The 16,111-nt window shown below is 57.9% G+C and overlaps 1 protein-coding gene across 1 annotated transcript in view; it reads left to right on the top strand.

Moving 5' to 3' along the window:
- ZFYVE28 (zinc finger FYVE-type containing 28) overlaps window positions 1-16,111 on the top strand; it is a 112,198-nt gene that overhangs the window by 56,084 nt on the left and 40,003 nt on the right. Inside the window, exons 2-6 of the mRNA XM_026485958.4 lie at window positions 157-297; window positions 8,291-8,428; window positions 10,204-10,406; window positions 11,973-12,062; window positions 14,041-14,130. Of these exons, the coding sequence (XP_026341743.3) occupies window positions 157-297; window positions 8,291-8,428; window positions 10,204-10,406; window positions 11,973-12,062; window positions 14,041-14,130 (662 nt within the window). The remainder of the gene's footprint in view (window positions 1-156; window positions 298-8,290; window positions 8,429-10,203; window positions 10,407-11,972; window positions 12,063-14,040; window positions 14,131-16,111) is intronic.

The raw sequence follows: 16,111 nt of genomic DNA, 5'->3' as shown, positions 1-16,111 counted from the left end.
GGCCCCCGCCGTCTGGGCAGCCTTCTGAGAAGTGGGCACAGCCCTGTGGGCTGAAATGCAGACAGGGGTGGGTAGTGGGGGGGGGTTTAGGACAGGTGTGGGGCTTCCTGTGAGGGGTGATGCTCTCGTTCACTCCCAGACCTCTCTCCCCTGCAGAGGTCGGACCCGCAGCTGCTTGCCCAGTTCTACTATGCGGACGAGGAGCTGAACCAGGTGGCTGCCGAGCTGGACAGCCTGGACGGGCGGAAGGACCCGCAGCGGTGCACGCTGCTCGTCAGCCAGTTCCGCTCCTGCCAGGTGAGTGGGCATGGGGCCAAGGGGCCTGTCGTGGGGGAACCTGAGGCTTGGTTGCCTGCTCACAAGTGGTGAGCACATATCAGGGTAGCCTGAGCGAGATGCCGGGTGCCCCTTGGTCCAACTGCACCCCGGACCTGGAGGAGGGACCACCCTGAGCAGGCCGGTGTGGGGAAGAGAGCCAGGCGACAAGCGCAGCTTGCACAGGGCACTCTTGCAGAGCAGATGTAAGGGGAGGCGGGATGACTGGGAGCCAGCAGGGTCTTAGCCAGGGAGCAGCTAGCAAAGAAAGGGGCCAGGTGGGGTGGGGTGGGGGCACTCGTAGAGCTCACGGGAAGTGGGGGGGGGGGCTCAGAGTCTTGCAGTGTTTGCACAAAAAAAAGAGCTGGTTCTGGAAGCAATGCTAGAAATGTCCTCCCAGTTTAGCCAACGACCTGTGTGAGAGCCTGAGGCGTGATGCAGTTTTGTCAAGGGACAGTCAAGGTCTTTCACAAAGTTCCAGAACATTTTGTTGTATTCTGCCCACAAGTCTTGCTGGATTCTCTCTGCCCTGGGAGGGGAACTGGGGTGTGCTTTCCAGATCACAGGGAGGTCAGGATGTGGTGGGAGGGATGCCGCAGAAGCCAGCATGCCACTATGTGTTTTAAGCATCAGGGGAGTCAGATAAGGATTTTGGTGGGAGGAGCAGGTCCTGGCTGGCCCCAGAATGACCAGGAGGCCCTCCCCTCTCCTGGGAGACTGGAGGGGCCAGAGGGGTCTCTGGACTTGCCTGGCCATCAGTGCTCTCCCTTTCCCACCAGAGGATGTCCTACCTTGTGCCTGCAGCACACCAGCCTTTCAGCTTAGAGGCCTCCCCAGCATCCCTGCCTGCGCCCCCCACCTGCACCCCTGCCTACACCTTCCCCCACCGCAGCTCTGTGCCCTCTGCAGTGGACTGGCCAGTTCACTGGCTGATGTAATTGCAAGTTACACAAACTGACCAAATGGGGTAGCAGCTAAGCTGGGTGCTTCATAGAGCCTCAACAGGGTAAAAACCAGAAAGGAAAACTGCTCTGGAATTAGGCGTGGGGAGGATCTTGCACGAGCATCTTTAATTTCTCACTCCTCTCTTAAGAGTCCTGTGTCAGGGTCCCAGGACCATCCCAGGTTCGATGATTCACTAGGAGGACACACAGGATGCAGCATATAATCGTGCTCACGGCCAGCTGGCATTTTCCCCAGTGAACACAGATAAAGCAAAATCAGTGAAGGGAAAAGGTACGGGGTGGGGGGGGGGTATTGGGGGGACGAAGGGCAGAGGAAGCAGGTGCCAGCTTCCAGCATCCTCTCTCTCCCGGGGAGTCAGGTGGGACTCGCTCTGTTCCCAGCAGTATGTTGTGACAACACGTGTGGGGTGTTGTCTGCTGGGGAAGCTCCTTAGAGACATGGAGCTGGCCTCTCGCTGGGGCTGGTCCCGCAGGCGCCTCTCCCTGGCTCGGCCCAAACTGCAGGCCCCCAGGGGGAAGGGGTGTCAGCACCCACCACAGCGTTGGCGTGGACAGGGAGGCACTGCTGAGGAGCCGGGAACACTCCTGATGGCCAGGAGCCTGGACACCTGCCCTGGGCCAGCGCTGCGCGGGCCTCTCAGAGGACAGCGCGGGCCCCAGGCGGAGCTCCTGTACACACAACGGCACAGTTAGAAATCGTGGCTGCCGCGTCATGGATCCTGGCCGTGTGCTCTGCCGCCCACCCAGGAAAGCGGAGTTAGCAGGGATGCCTTTGTGTACATGCTACAATTTTATAAAGACTCATCATAGTAACATATTTGTTTAACTGGCCACTTACGAGGGCCGTGGGCTGTGTAAGGGCTCCTGTGCTAGTGAATTTCTACAAAGCTCAGGCATTTAAGTTGGAAAGTGTCTTCATTTCTAACATTTGTCTTGAAACAGGGCATTTTGTCTTCTGCTTTGGGCTGCTGTTTCACATTCTATTTGACTGTCACAATGCTGGAGTGTTCGTTTGTGCATTCATTCATTCATTCATTCATTCAACAGCAGTCACTTAAAGAGGGTCTGCCTGTGTGGAGGGTGGGCAATGCCCCCATTCTCCTCGTCCCACTCTTGTCTGTGACCCTGGCCTCGGACACATATCCCTGAGTCTTCTAGTCTGGGTGTCTGGGGCATCTTGGGGCCCCATCAGCCCGAGTACAGCCCTCAGCTGAGCGTGGGGCATCTGTGTGGAGCGTGCTTGGTGGCAGCAGCCTGGCCTGGCTTAGCCCTCCAGGGGCTCCTGGAGGCGTCCACGTGTGGGTCTCTGGGTGGATCCCATTCAGTTCTGTCTGAGTCAGCACTCTGGCTTGAGTGCCGGGCTACATTCAGGAAGCCTAGTCCTTCTGGTCTGGGAGCTTTGTCTTCCTCAGGGCATGGGGGAGGTCTCCACAACGGTCCTCTGGGCGATGGCCTCACCACTTAATTCCTCCTGGGAAGTCTCATTCCTGTCTCCAGTGAATCTTGGGGGCCTCACGCACGCCAAGTCCAGCCAGAATGGGAGCCAGCGCTCCGTGACCATGTGCTTGCTCAGCTAGCAATTGACAGGTGGTTGGTCTCCGGCTGCTTGGCCCCCTATGAGTGCAGGTGGGAGCTGCAGGCTGTGGTGGCCCCCGAGACCCACAGCACGAGCCACCTGCTCACTGGGGAGGAGGAGGGCAGGTGAGGGGCAGGTGAGGGGCAGCCAGCACTCGGCTGCAGCCCACTTCTGCCCCATGCTACACACTCAGCCTGTTCCAGGTGGGGGCGGAGGCTTGCTGGGCCCCAGAACCGCGGAAGTCCCATCCATATTCACCCCCTGTCAGTGGACTTCTCTTGAATGAAGGCCTGTCACAGGCGCTGCTCCTGGGGTGTGGTATCTCAAACCTTTCTGCCCCATAATGGGGTCTGTTAGGTAAAGTCTCCAGGCAAAGGCCAGGTACAGAGGAGATGCTCAAAGAACAGGAGCCTCCTTTTATCTTCTCACAAGAGCAATGCTGTGAGAAGCACATGGACTGGGTTTATAAGGAGCAATGGAACCAGCTCTCCGCGGGTGACATGGGAGGGTGAGGCAGCAAAGGGCTGGGAGCTGGTGAGGTGGAGAAGACCAGGGACCCTCACGGCGGTCCCACCTCATTGGCTCTAACCTTAGAAGGAGTCGGAGTCCTTCATTTTCACCTAAATGACCTTTTATTTCGTGAAAATTGTGGACTGGGGCATACGTGAGTTTGCAGGTGGATTTCTAATGACATTTGCGTGTTTTGTGTTCTGGCTTCAGAAACCATAAAAGATTAGAAATCATAGCTCAGGAAGGCAAAATGAATCCTGGATTGTTGTGATGGGTTGAACTCTGTCTCCCCCAAACTCATACATTCAAGACCTATCCCCCGTCTTTGAAGACATAATTAAGGTAAAATGAGGTCATTAAGGTGGGTCCTGGTCCAGTCTGACCAGTGTCCTTGTACGAAGAGGAGATTAGGTCACAGAATGCAAAAGGACAATCATGTGAGGACACGGGGAGAGGACCCTCCACAAGCCCAGGAGGGAGGCCTCAAAGGGAACCCGCCCACCCGCAACTGGGTCTCGGACTCCCAGGCTCCAGGCCCGTGAGGCGTAAACTTGGAGCCCTCGGGTGTGGTGCTGTTATGGTGGCCCCCGGGCACTGAGACAGTGGGATTTGGATTTCATGATGCAGATGGGCTTGAATTTGCTCTGGGTTGGATTCCAGCATCGTCATCGACCTGTTTTTCCTAAGCCACACTGTAACTTTTGCCATCAAGGGAGTATAATTTTAGATGCTTCAATGAAGAATATTAAATGGCACCATGTGCCAACAGACCTTGCACCCAAGTGTAGCTAGTTAACGGGGTCACGGTGGGGCAGAGGCACCTTGCTGCTGATCTGTGATGTGAACAGGGCCACACCTGAAGAGGGACACCCTTGAGCCTCCCCGCGCTGGAAGGGGCTGGTGCCCACCATGGAAGAGGTGGGTTCTCGGGGAGGGAGGGGTCCCTGCTGTGCCCTGACTGCACTCCCCAGCCTCCTGTCTGCCATGTGCCACACTTGAGGGCAGGTGCGGCAACATGTGTGCATTTGGTGTCCCGAGAGCTGTACCCAGCAGGGACCGAGGCCGGGTAGCCCAGGAGGGCTGACAGCTCCTTGCCACGGCCGGGCTCCTCACAGCTCTTGAATTCTTTGAATTGAATTCTTTGTTTCCATATTGACTTTGGAGAGTTCTTTATATATTCTGGGCACCAGTCCTCAACTCATTATGATTTGTATTTTTTTCTCCCAGTCTGTGGCTTGTCTTTCATTCTCTGCCTAGTTTTTTGGAGGACATAAATTTTAGATTTTGATGAAGGCCAGTTTATCCATGTTTCCCTTTGTAGGTCATGCTTTTGGTGTTCTAAGAAGTCTCGGCCTAACTCAAGGTCATCAGATTGTCTCCCGTGTTTTCCTTTAGAAGTTCTAAGTTTCAGGCTTTACATTGAGGTCTGTGATCCATGGTGACTTAACGTCAGCATATAGTGTGAGGACTGGACCCACATTTTTGTGGCTTTTTTTGAAAATGAATTTCCTGTTGTTCCAGCATCAGGTGTTGAGAAGACAATATCCTTTCTCCACTGAAAAGTGTTATTGCACCTTTGGGAAAATCAGTTTTCCAAATAGGTGGGGGTCTGTTTCTGGGCTGTCTGTTCTGTCCCCTCGAACTGTCTTCAGGCCAGTACCACGCTGTCTCGATCACAACAGCTCTCCTGGGTCTTAGAATCCCATGGTGTCAGATCTCCAACATTGTTCTTCTATTTCAAAGTTGTGGCTGTTCTAAGTTCTTTGTATTTCTGTATGGGATTTAGAAAGTGCTTGTAGAGGTCTGCAAAAAAGCCCGCTGAGTGGGATCACACGGGAATCTGTAGGTCAGTACTGGGGAGAGCGTGCGGTTTTCCCCACTGAGCATGGTACCAGCTGTCACAGGCTTTTCACAGACACGTGCTGTCGGGCAGACCAGGGATCCTTGGATTCATAGCTACTCAGGGCTTGAAACACAGAGCCCCGCTGCCTTCTCACGCACACTCTTCCAGCGAGAAAGCCAGGGTCACCTCTGCCTCTGCTCTGCGTGGATAGCATCTATTTCTCTTACTACTTGTAAGGCCTCTTTTTATGGGTTTCCATCCATATCATCATGCTGTGCTTTGGTGTAATTTTCTTCCTGTTTCTTGCACTTTGGGTTCACTGAACTTCTTGGACCTCGTGTTTACAGTTGTCATAAAATTGGACAAAAACTGGCCATAATTCCTTCAAATATTTTTTCTGTCCCATTCCTTCTCTTGGGTCTTGCATGATATGTCTGACATCCTGAAGTCTGACCGCTCCGCTCAGCAATGAGCTGTGTTATAATTATTTCTTTCTTGGGCTTATTGGAGAGTTTCAGTTGCTTTGTCTTCAAGTTTATTGTTCTTTTCTTCTGAAACGTCTGATCTGGGCTGAATCCCATCCAGTGTGTTTGTTTTCAGCTCAGATATTGTAATTTCCATCTCTAGATCAGCTCAGGTCCTTTTTATGTCTTCACGGTCTCAGCTAACGGAACACGCAGGAGTCACTTGGAAGGGGATCTCCGTGTCCCTGACAGCCACTGCGCCACCTGCCTCAGCCAGGCTTGGTTTTTCTTTTTTTATCATGTGTCATATTTTCTTAATTCTTTGCAAGCCTGGTGATTTTTTTTTTTATTGAATGCCTGGTGTTGTGAATCTGGCCTTTCTGGGAGCTGAACATTTTTACGTCCCTGTACGTCTCTCTGGCCTTGGTTTTGTAACGTGGTTTGGTTATGTACAAATGGTCTGATCCTCTCGGATCCTGTTTTTTAAGACGTTAGGTGGGATCAGAGCTGAGTTCAGTCTTGGGCTAACCACCCTCCCCACTGAGGCAAGACACTTTTGGGTGCTCTGCCCAGTGCCCTGTGAACAGCTCCCTGTATGGTGTCTGTGCCTCCTTCCTGGTCTTGCCAGCCCGTGTCCATCCCCTGCTCCCGGGTCTGCAGGGTTTTCTCTGGGCAGCTCTCTCTTCTCTCGATTCTAGCTGCCCCAGGCCCCTGGATGCTTAGCTCTTCCCTTCAGTGAGGGCGTTTGCTGGGTCCCACTGGGGTCCACTCTCTCCGGTCCAGGAGCTGAAGGGTCACTCTGGGTTGTAAGCCAGCCGGTCACAGCTCTCGCCTTGCCTGTTTCCTCGGGGCCACTTGGCTGCCTGATGACCAGTGTCTTGAGAACCATTGTCTTATTTTCCCCATTACTGTGGTCATCATTCAAGGGAGGTCGATTTGGTTCCTGTTTCTCTGTGTTGGCTGGAATTAGAGGTCCCGCAGTTGTTTGTTGGGCACTGGGGACCCGTCGGAGAACAGAAGGAGACCTTCCCTCGCCCTCTGGGCACTGATGTCCTGGTGGGCCAGGCAGGGCGTGCAGCTGGGGCAAGCACCACACCAGAGGTCAGAGCCCTGGCTCTTCTGGTAGCAGACGTTGACTGGGCGCTAACAGTCGTGATGGTGCTGATTATTCATTAGTTTGTTGAATCACGAGAGAAGGGCCTTCCTGCCCAGAAAACCTTTTAAAAAGAACTCCTGGTAGTAGCACTTGATGCTGGTTGAATTTTATTTCTATTTTTTGTGTTGTCAGAGCTCAGTGTGCTGACGTTTTGCATTAGAAAGGTCATGCTTCCCACTGTGGTGACTGCTTCCTAAAAAAAATGAAAGTCGGGCCTCAGAGGGCAGAAAGGAGGGTGTTGAGATGTCAAATTGCCAAGGGCAAGGGCGTTAGCTAGGCCTGTCTTTCTGGAGAGCAGTTCTCTGGGTTGTAACTGGAGCCCATCAGTGCCCGGCACACTCTGGATTTTGTGGTCCCACTTTCGTAAACGAGTGGATCCTGAGGACATAAGTGACCCCTCCGTGTCGCGCACCACAGCTGTGAGGGCAGCGTTGTTTCTGGTGGTGGAGAATCAGAGAGGCCGTCAGTGTCCAGCAGACCGGGAAGCGGCAAGTTCACCGGGTGTTACAGACCGTAGCTCACACAGCCTGCCTGCCTGACAGCCCAGGAATCTAGGTCTCCTTCCGCGGGCTGCCCAGAGGGTCAGAGAAGTTAAGCAGCCTGTCCCAGGCTGCGCAGCCGTGAGGGGTGGGAGGGAGGGGGCACCTCTTCCTCGCCGGCTGATTGATCTGCTGCTTCCAGAGGAGTTGGAGGGGATGCTGCCTGGATGAAGGATGAAGGAGCAGGGACCTGCTGTGCTCGGCCGGCTCCGTCTACACAGGAGTAAACCGAGGTCCAGAGAGGGTGGCGGCTTTGTCCAGCCCGGACTGCGAGGCTCCTGCGGTCGCTGGGGCTGGGTGAGGCCCTTTTCCTCGCATGGGACGGGCCTTGGAGCGCAGTGTGGCGGGTTGGAGAAGGCTGGTTTTGCAGACGGTCTCCTGGCGGTGTCATTCCCTGACAGCTGATCTTGTCTGTGCTGTGGCCACGTCCAGGACAACACAGGCTTGTGATGTTGATAGAAGCCGTACAGCAAGTTAGCGGTAAAATCAACCACTTGTGTGTCTGTCCACCGAGCCACGCCGTTTCTCGAGCTCTGTTGTAAGAGTCACGTCCCGGTGTTCAGAGAGCTGTTCAGGGACAGTCCTTGTGGCCTCGGCCGCGGGGAGCCTGGTGTGGGTGAGCAGCCGCTCATGGGTTCGTGGTAACGGGGAGGCTCCCCCAGGCCTCCACACCTGCCTAGCCTCCGTGAGCGTGATCAGCGGGACCGGGGAGGCGGGGAGGCAGGACGTTCACTCCACACGCTTCAGGAGCATTTGAACTTTCTGTAGCCATCGCAGAGCAAGCAGGGCTCTGTTACCGGATCACCCTCGTGAGCTTAAAGAACCACGACGTGCCTCGGTGTGTTTTTCATATTTTTCAAGAACCCCTGAAAGCCTCCAGCAGCAGCTGTGTCTTAGTGCACTTTCTCCGTTTCTGTTGCAGGACAACGTGTTAAACATCATTAACAAGATCATGGACGTGTGCATCCCCCAGGACCGAGCCCCGCGGGATTTCTGCGTGAAGTTTCCCGAGGAAATCCGGCACGACAACCTGGCGGGCCAGTTGTGGTTCGGTGCCGAGGTAGTGGGCAGCCACCTGGGTCCCGGGTCACAGGGTGGGGCGTTGTGTAGCTCACCTGTGTGCACCTGCGGGGGTTAGGGACCTGGTGTCTCTCCCTTCGAGGGGTCATAACCGCTTGTTGGGGGTTATGGATGGCGCGTTCTGAGCCTGTGAGGCCACACGCCCCTATGAGGGTCTGGGAAAGTCACGAGCCCGCTCCCCAGATCTACACACACAAATATGGACACAGAGCTTCACGAGCGATTTCTGGGAGGTTCTCAGGCCCCCAGGGGGTTCTTACCTCACCCACAAACAGGAGGGGGCGTCCTTGCCCACGGGGCTGGGAGCTGCATTTGTGGCCTTACCGGAGCCACCCCTCATCTGCCCCGCAGACCTCCATCCTCATCTCCCACTGGAGGGGTTGCAGCCTGAGAGCAGGGAGCCCGCCCCGTGGTGGCAAGACCTGCCCTGCCGCAGCCAGCTGTTGTCCATACCCCATCTTGCAACCCGTCCCTTGGCCCTGCTGAGGTTCACAGCCTGACGTCTGTACCCCCTCCGCCTCGCTCCCGATGTGTCTCTGGGATGCCACATCTTCCTCTGGCACCACATGGCCCTGGGCCCGTCTGTCCCCCACCCTACCCCTCTGACCCGCCTGGTGGGAGGGCATCCTTGCCCACGCTCTGATTGGTGTGGGGGGGGCAGGCTGTCCCTCTGCCCGCTGTCAGTTTTCCCTGCCGGAGAGTGGGTCCCTGGAACAGGGACAGCTGTGGGGCCATGACATGATGCAGGTCCCATGCCCAGTGGCACTCAGGGTGCCATCTCCCCTGTGTGGGCTGCCCCAGGACCAGCCACCTCCACGCTCCCCTCTAGGGGGTGGGGAAATCAGTGACACTGCGCTCTGCCCCCCAGGAAAGTGCTTCTCGTCTCAGCTCATCTCTGGCTCACTGCCGACTAGTGCGGTTGACTATTGCAGGCCTGAGGTGGGCAGGGGGGCCCCACATCACCACAGCCCCAAGTGGGGATTGCACGGCCACCCCTCAGCCAGGACCCGGGTCTGATGAGCACCCCGTGTCATTGGGGGGATGCATGCAGCCTGCACAGCCCTGCGATCTGCCCCCCACAGCCCGGGACAGGTGTGGGTGGATTTGTGGGCACAGACCCTCCTACTGCCTAGGAGCCAGGAGTCCCACACTGATGAGTCTTGGCTCAGTGGAAGGTCAGTGAGCATTTGTGCAAGTGAGGTGTCTTTACTTCCCAGAAGGGTCAACCCCCAGTGCCTTGTGCCTGAAGTGAGGCCCTGAACGTGGTGTCGGGGCGCTCCTGGGTGCTGAGCACCCAGCTGTGGGCTGGGCGGGAGGGGACAGGAGTCATAGGACCGGGGCCCCTCACGGAGCCAACAGTCCTGGCTGGCCTTCCCCTCCCTGCCTGCGTCTGGGTCTGCGTGTGCACCGTCACAGGGGGAGTCTTTGTCGTCTCAGCCATGGCTGCCCTGGGTTTCGTAGAGACCATGAGGGAGCAGGTGGCATGTCCTCGAGACACTTGCCCCAGGGTATGAGGTGAAGGTATTCCCCGAAGATGAGACTCGGGGAGGGGTGTCGGGGATGACGGGCACACCGAGCCTGGCCATGGCTCCTTTGCCTCCCTGCCCACCATCCTCAGGGCTGGCCGTCAGAGCGCCCGCTCTCTGCAGAGCCGAGGGGAGGACCCCAGGCCAGTCAGGCTCCCAGGGCTCCCTGGAACTGACTCTGATGCTGGTCACTCCCAGGCCTCTCCTGACCTGTGTTCTCTGCCCGCAGTGCTTGGCCGCCGGCTCCATCATCATGAACCGCGAGCTGGAGAGCATGGCCATGCGCCCGCTGGCCAAGGAGCTGACCCGCAGCCTGGAGGACGTGCGGGGCGCCCTCCGTGATCAGGCGCTGCGGGACCTCAACACCTACACAGAGAAGATGAGGGAGGCGCTGAGGCACTTCGACGTCCTGTTTGCCGAGTTCGAGCTGAGGTGACCCTGAGCCCTTTGCTTTCTGAGTCTGGGGGAGGCGCCAGGTCCGCAGCACCCATCGCGATGTTTCAATCTGGACAGATGCACGGAGTGGGGAGTGGGGGCTGGTTCAGGGCTGTCAGTCCGTGTAGTTAACCCTGGACCCACGAGGTGGGGGATGTGGGTGTCAGGCTGGGTGACCTTTCCAGGGGTCCAGCCCACCCCCTCTGCCTCTCCCTAATGCACCCCAGCGCTAAAGACCCGGGAGGTTCCTGCAAGTAACAGTCACCCGGAGTGGACGTGCCACTGCCAGCCTCCACCTGTGCTGCCCGAGGCTCTGCTGCTCCCCTCCTGCCTCGCCTCCTGCCTCTGACCACCTGCCTCACTTCCCACTTCGCTTCCCACCTCGCTTCCTGCCTCTGACCTCCTGCCTCTGGCCTCTCACCTCTGCCTCCTGCCTCTGACCTCCCGCCTCGCCTCCCACCAGTGCCTGGGCTCACCGTATGGGGCTTGTTGGTCACCAGCTGCCCCCTTCACCCATCTGCTCCTCCGCTCCCTGCACAGATACCCTGAGTATCACCTGCCCTCACCTCCACGTGCTCAGATCCGGGATACAGCGGAGCAAGGGAGGGGGGCCGTGGCTCTTGGACGCAGGGACACTCCAGCTCCCTGGGATGAGGGTGAGGGCACCTCCCCAGGTTAGGATCACATGGTGCCCGCCACCACCACCCACCCTGTGCTCCACCCGTCCCTTCCTGCCTGCTGCCGTCCCCAGCCTGAGAGCCAAGGCAGAGCCCACCCCGCTCTCCAGCCAGTGTCTCCCGGCCCACTCCCCCCGGGCTGCACTCACCTGCTCCTACCTCAGAGGACACAGGCGGGGTCTGGGGGCCTCCTTGCAGGGCTTTGGAGAGGCCCAGGACTGGGGGGCAGGCATGCCACCAGCTCCCACAGGTGCGGAGATGCTCGGGGTTAGATGAGAAAAAGTGGGACCCCAAATCTACGTCCACGGGGGTCCCAGTTAGTACAGATTGTCCATCGTGTAAGCCAATGACTTGAGAAGGAAAGCAACCCAGATGTGCTCCAGGAGGCAGGAGCACAAATGATGTTTTTTGCTCTGTATCCTTTTCTGGCTTCCCTAGGTCCCAAAGATTTTATAACAAGAAACAATCAGGGCTGGGAAGTTAGAAGCAGAGACGTGTTCTCACCTGGGGAAGGGTGGGACAAGGCATTGCTTGCTCAGGAGGTCCCGTACCCTGCCCAGTGCTGGCCACCCCCACCCCTCAGTCTCCACCTGCACGCACATCCATCCACTTGCGTGCTCACGAAGGCTGGTGCCTAGGCAGGGATGTCACAAAGTGGGCAGTGCCAGGTTCAGGGCACACAGGGCCAGGTGGGGCAGGGCTGGGGGGCCAGGAGGCTCTGGACCAGGCACGACCCTGGGAGGAGCCTTGATTTCAGACACAAACGGTCACACTGGAAGCTGTGTACGTCTGAAGCACATTTGGCTTTCATCTGAGACGTTGCTCTTTTGGGGGGGGGACATGTGGGTGGTGGGGGCAGCACTCACCTCCCTGGCTGTGTCTGCAGCTACGTCTCGGCCATGGTGCCCGTGAAGTCCCCCAGGGAGTACTACGTGCAGCAGGAGGTCATCGTGCTGTTCTGCGAGACGGTGGAGAGGTGAGGCCACCCCTGACTGCCACAGGGCCTTGCTCCTCCCTGAGGCAGCCGCAGGCACAGGGACGCCTCCAGCGCCCTTCCCTTGCAAGCCGCCTTCCCCGAGCAGACACACTTACAGCCTCCTTCCTCAGCGCCACCATCCCCTTCCTCTGGGCCCAGACCCCCATTCCTGCAGGGGGTTCCCCTGATGGAGCATCAGAGTAGCCGCCACAAGGCAGCACGGAGAGCTGGACGCCTCACCTCCCTGGCTTACCTCTATACCTCCTCACCTCCACACCTCCATGCCTTCCTGATCTCCTCACCTCCGCACCTCCATGCCTTCCTGACCTCCTCACCTCCGCACCTCCATGCCTTCCTGACCTCCATACCATCTTCACCTCTATACCTCCTCATCCTCCTCACCTCCATGCCTTCCTGACCTCCTCACCTCCGTACCTCCATGCCTTCCTGATCTCCTCACCTCCGCACCTCTATGCCTTCCTGACCTCCTCACCTCCGCACCTCCATGCCTTCCTGACCTCCTCACCTCCGCACCTCCATGCCTTCCTGACCTCCTCACCTCCGCACCTCCATGCCTTCCTGACCTCCTGACCTCCGCACCTCCATGCCTTCCTGACCTCCATACCATCTTCACCTCTATACCTCCTCATCCTCCTCACCTCCATGCCTTCCTGACCTCCTCACCTCCGTACCTCCATGCCTTCCTGACCTCCTGACCTCCGCACCTCCATGCCTTCCTGACCTCCTCACCTCCGCACCTCCACGCCTTCCTGACCTTCTCGCCTCCACACCTCCACACCTTCCTCGCCTTCACACCTCACCTCCACACATCCCTTACCTCCTCACCTCCACACCTTCCTGACCTCCACACCTCCACACCTCACTTCCACACCTTCCTTACTTCTTCACCTCCACGCCTTCCTGACCGTCTTGCCTCCTTGCCTTCCTGACCTCCTCGCCTCCACACCTCCTCACCTCCATGCCTTCCTAACCTCCATACCATCTTCACCTCTATACCTCCTCATCCTCCTCACCTCCATGGCTTCCTGACCTCCTTACCTCCACACCTCCTCACCTCCATGTCTTCTTCACCTCTATACCCCCTCACCATACCTCCCCACCCTGCTCACCGTCACACCTCCTCACCCCCATCCTCCTCTCCACACCTCCTCATTTCCTCACCTCCGCAGGCCAGGATGAAGCCCCTGCTGGATCGAAGGTCTCCTGAACAAGATTTTGTGGAGTGAATCATTGGTATTCTTGCCATGCCTTGGACAGTAACTGAAGTCAGATTTTTGAGTGGACTTTGGGATGAAGACGTAGCTTAGAACGATTCTCCTGTCTGACTAGTGCTGTGGTATTAGGGAAGTCTTGAAATTGCTTCATATCACTTCATAACTAAAGGCACGTTATTCACTGTTTATGTGTTGAAAGACATTTCAAGTTGCTAAAAAATAAGATGGCAGGAAATACTTTTACTTGGAGCCATAGTCATGTGACCCGAGCAGCAGCAGCTCACAGAGTGTAGAGAAAGCCGCTTGTGTTTTTGCCTGGGGTGTGAGACTGAACCCAGGAGAGCATTGTCCGTTCCTCGGAAAGTGTTACATCGTGCGAGGCAGTGTCATCATTCCGCGTTTATTCTTGGCACTCGAGCTGTTTCGGTTTTCTGGCTAAGCAAGCCCATGACGGTTTGAGCTTTCGTGTTTTGTTTGCTGGACACCGTCGCTGCCCCGTGGGTCCCTCCTCAGCAAGCACACCGTCCCACTCCCTGCACCTTCTGTCCCAGAGGTGGGATTGGGCAGGTGGAAAGACGGGGAAGGGTAAGCACCAGCGGCCTCTGCTCGGGCCTTCTGGAGCAGGGCGTGGCACCCGTCACCTTCCTGACCGTGTGCTGAGCACAGCTGCGGTGAGGGTGCAGTGGGCTGTGGTGGGTGTGGGGGTACAGGCTCACCCCTCTTGCTCTCTGTCCCTCGGCCAGGGCCCTGGACTTCGGGTACCTGACCCAGGACATGATCGATGACTATGAACCGGCCCTCATGTTCACCATCCCCAGGCTGGCCATCGTGTGGTGAGTGTTCCTCCCGCTCGGGACGGCCGTTGGGCAGAAGCTGAGCAGGATTGTGCAGTGAGAGCGCTGGGCCCCTTCTGGGTGTTGATGGCTGGCACTTACACCCCCAACAGGTGGCCTCAGCAGCCCGTGCAGTACCGAGCAGGCCCGCTGTCGCCCCCACCAGGTGTTCTGAGAGTGAGGGAGGGATCCCCCACCCTAAATAGTACGAGATGGCTGGACACCCAACACTCACCTGGACAGGTGAGATGGACAGTCACCTACACTCACAGCCCAGGGGAGGAGCGTCGCACACACCGTGTAGAGTGCACGCAGGAGCAGTGTGCCCAGCCTGGGCTGTGGGAGGAGGCCCCTGGCACCCGTGGGGGGATGCGATGGGCTTACCTGAATCATTGACAGGCCGGCGGGTGGTGAAATGAGACTGAGCAGGTGAAAAGCAGGTGGGGTGCAGCTGGTCCGGCGGTGGGGGCGTGCCCAGGCAGAGCCTTTCCTACTGGGTGCAGAGCGTGAACGCGAGCAGGGGAGCTCAGGCTCAGGCCTTTGGGTTCTTGTGGGCTCAGAGATGTCGGCCAGCACATGGGGTTAGGCCTGAAATACACCAGGGCAGGAGGTGTTCTGGGCTTGGTCCACTGCCACTCAGCCACACACTGACTCCCAGACAGGGACTGCCCTTGCCTCTTGCCAGGTGAGGGGGTGTGGGTTGGGTGGTCACGGTGAGGGGGGGGAGGAGGGTGAATGGGCCACAGGGAGCCCAGTGGAGAGGCCTGTAGAGCTGGCATCTTGGCAGGGGCCCAGTGGGCATCTGGTGTGCAGGTGTGGAGCTGGGCAGGGAGGGGGACCGGAGTCCTAGGGACAGATGCTGATTGTAGATGTGGTCGTCGGTGAAGCAGCCTGGGAGAGTGTGGGGTTGACACAGAGGCCGGGACTGGTCCAGGCCCAGGATCCCCTCCTTGGGAAATGGGGATGCAGTGGTGGTGCAGCAGGATGGGGCCAGCTCCTGGGTCAAGGGGGCTTCCCTCAAGCACAAGGAGCGGGACAATTCACGCTGCGTGCAGAAGGCGTGCGGGAATCAGGGGGCAGACCCCACCCTGGGCAGGCCAGAAGTGTCTCCTGCTGCCCTGGGACCCTGGAGGCCAAATGGCAAAGAGACCCAAAGTGCAGAGGCTCGGGGGAGGGCAAGCTGGGAAGATGAGACGGGACCTCAGGGAAGCCTGAGCGTGCACGCTCTGGACTACGGGGCTGGCCCTCGCCCACACCCCGCTTCCCCGGGCTGGGCATGAGGCGGCCGCGCCCCGCTCTCCTTGGCCTGGCTGTCCTCAGAGCTGCCTTTCCTGGAGTCTGTCTTTGCCAGGATCCCCGGCCTGGCACCTCCAGCCCTTCCTTCCGTTGTCCTCTTCCCTGAGAGACTGTCTTCTCCCCAAGCTTACCTGTCAGGGAAAGCAGGAGCACATCCCAGCGCGCCAGAGCGCCCGCACTTTACAGTCGCCTTAATTGCTACAGTCTGAGATTCCGCCTTCACCTGAAGCTGAGGGAGGCAGAGGACACAGGTCCCCTTGGGCCAGCTCCAGTGGGCCGCGCGATCTTGTGACATTGTTCGCTTTCTAAGCAACGGCTCTCTGTGGCCAAACTTGTGTTGAAGACAACACTGCTTCAAGCCCGGGCCTCGCTTTTATGAGCCTGGGCCCGGGTTTGTGAGCCCTTTCCGTAACAGCGGGCTTTGTCCCCTTCCTGTGCGTCACACGGTTCACGGGCTGCTTTTTTGGAAGCGCCAAGACCCTGGCCTGGCCATGTTTCTTTTCTAAAACTCCTTGACGAGTGCCTTGAAGCTCAGGGTCCAGTGCCCTCACCACTGAGCCCACGGCAGGGATGTCATCACGCTGGTGGGGTTCCCAGGCTGGCTTTCCTTTGAAACCGTCTTACAGCACACAGGGGTGCTGGTGTGAGCGCCCACTGACCGGCTGCTCTCATGAGCCGCACGGCA

Source organism: Ursus arctos, unplaced genomic scaffold, assembly GCF_023065955.2.
Source record: "Ursus arctos isolate Adak ecotype North America unplaced genomic scaffold, UrsArc2.0 scaffold_9, whole genome shotgun sequence".
Taxonomy (NCBI): Eukaryota; Metazoa; Chordata; class Mammalia; order Carnivora; family Ursidae; genus Ursus; species Ursus arctos.
This window is presented reverse-complemented; position numbering and strand designations above follow the sequence as displayed.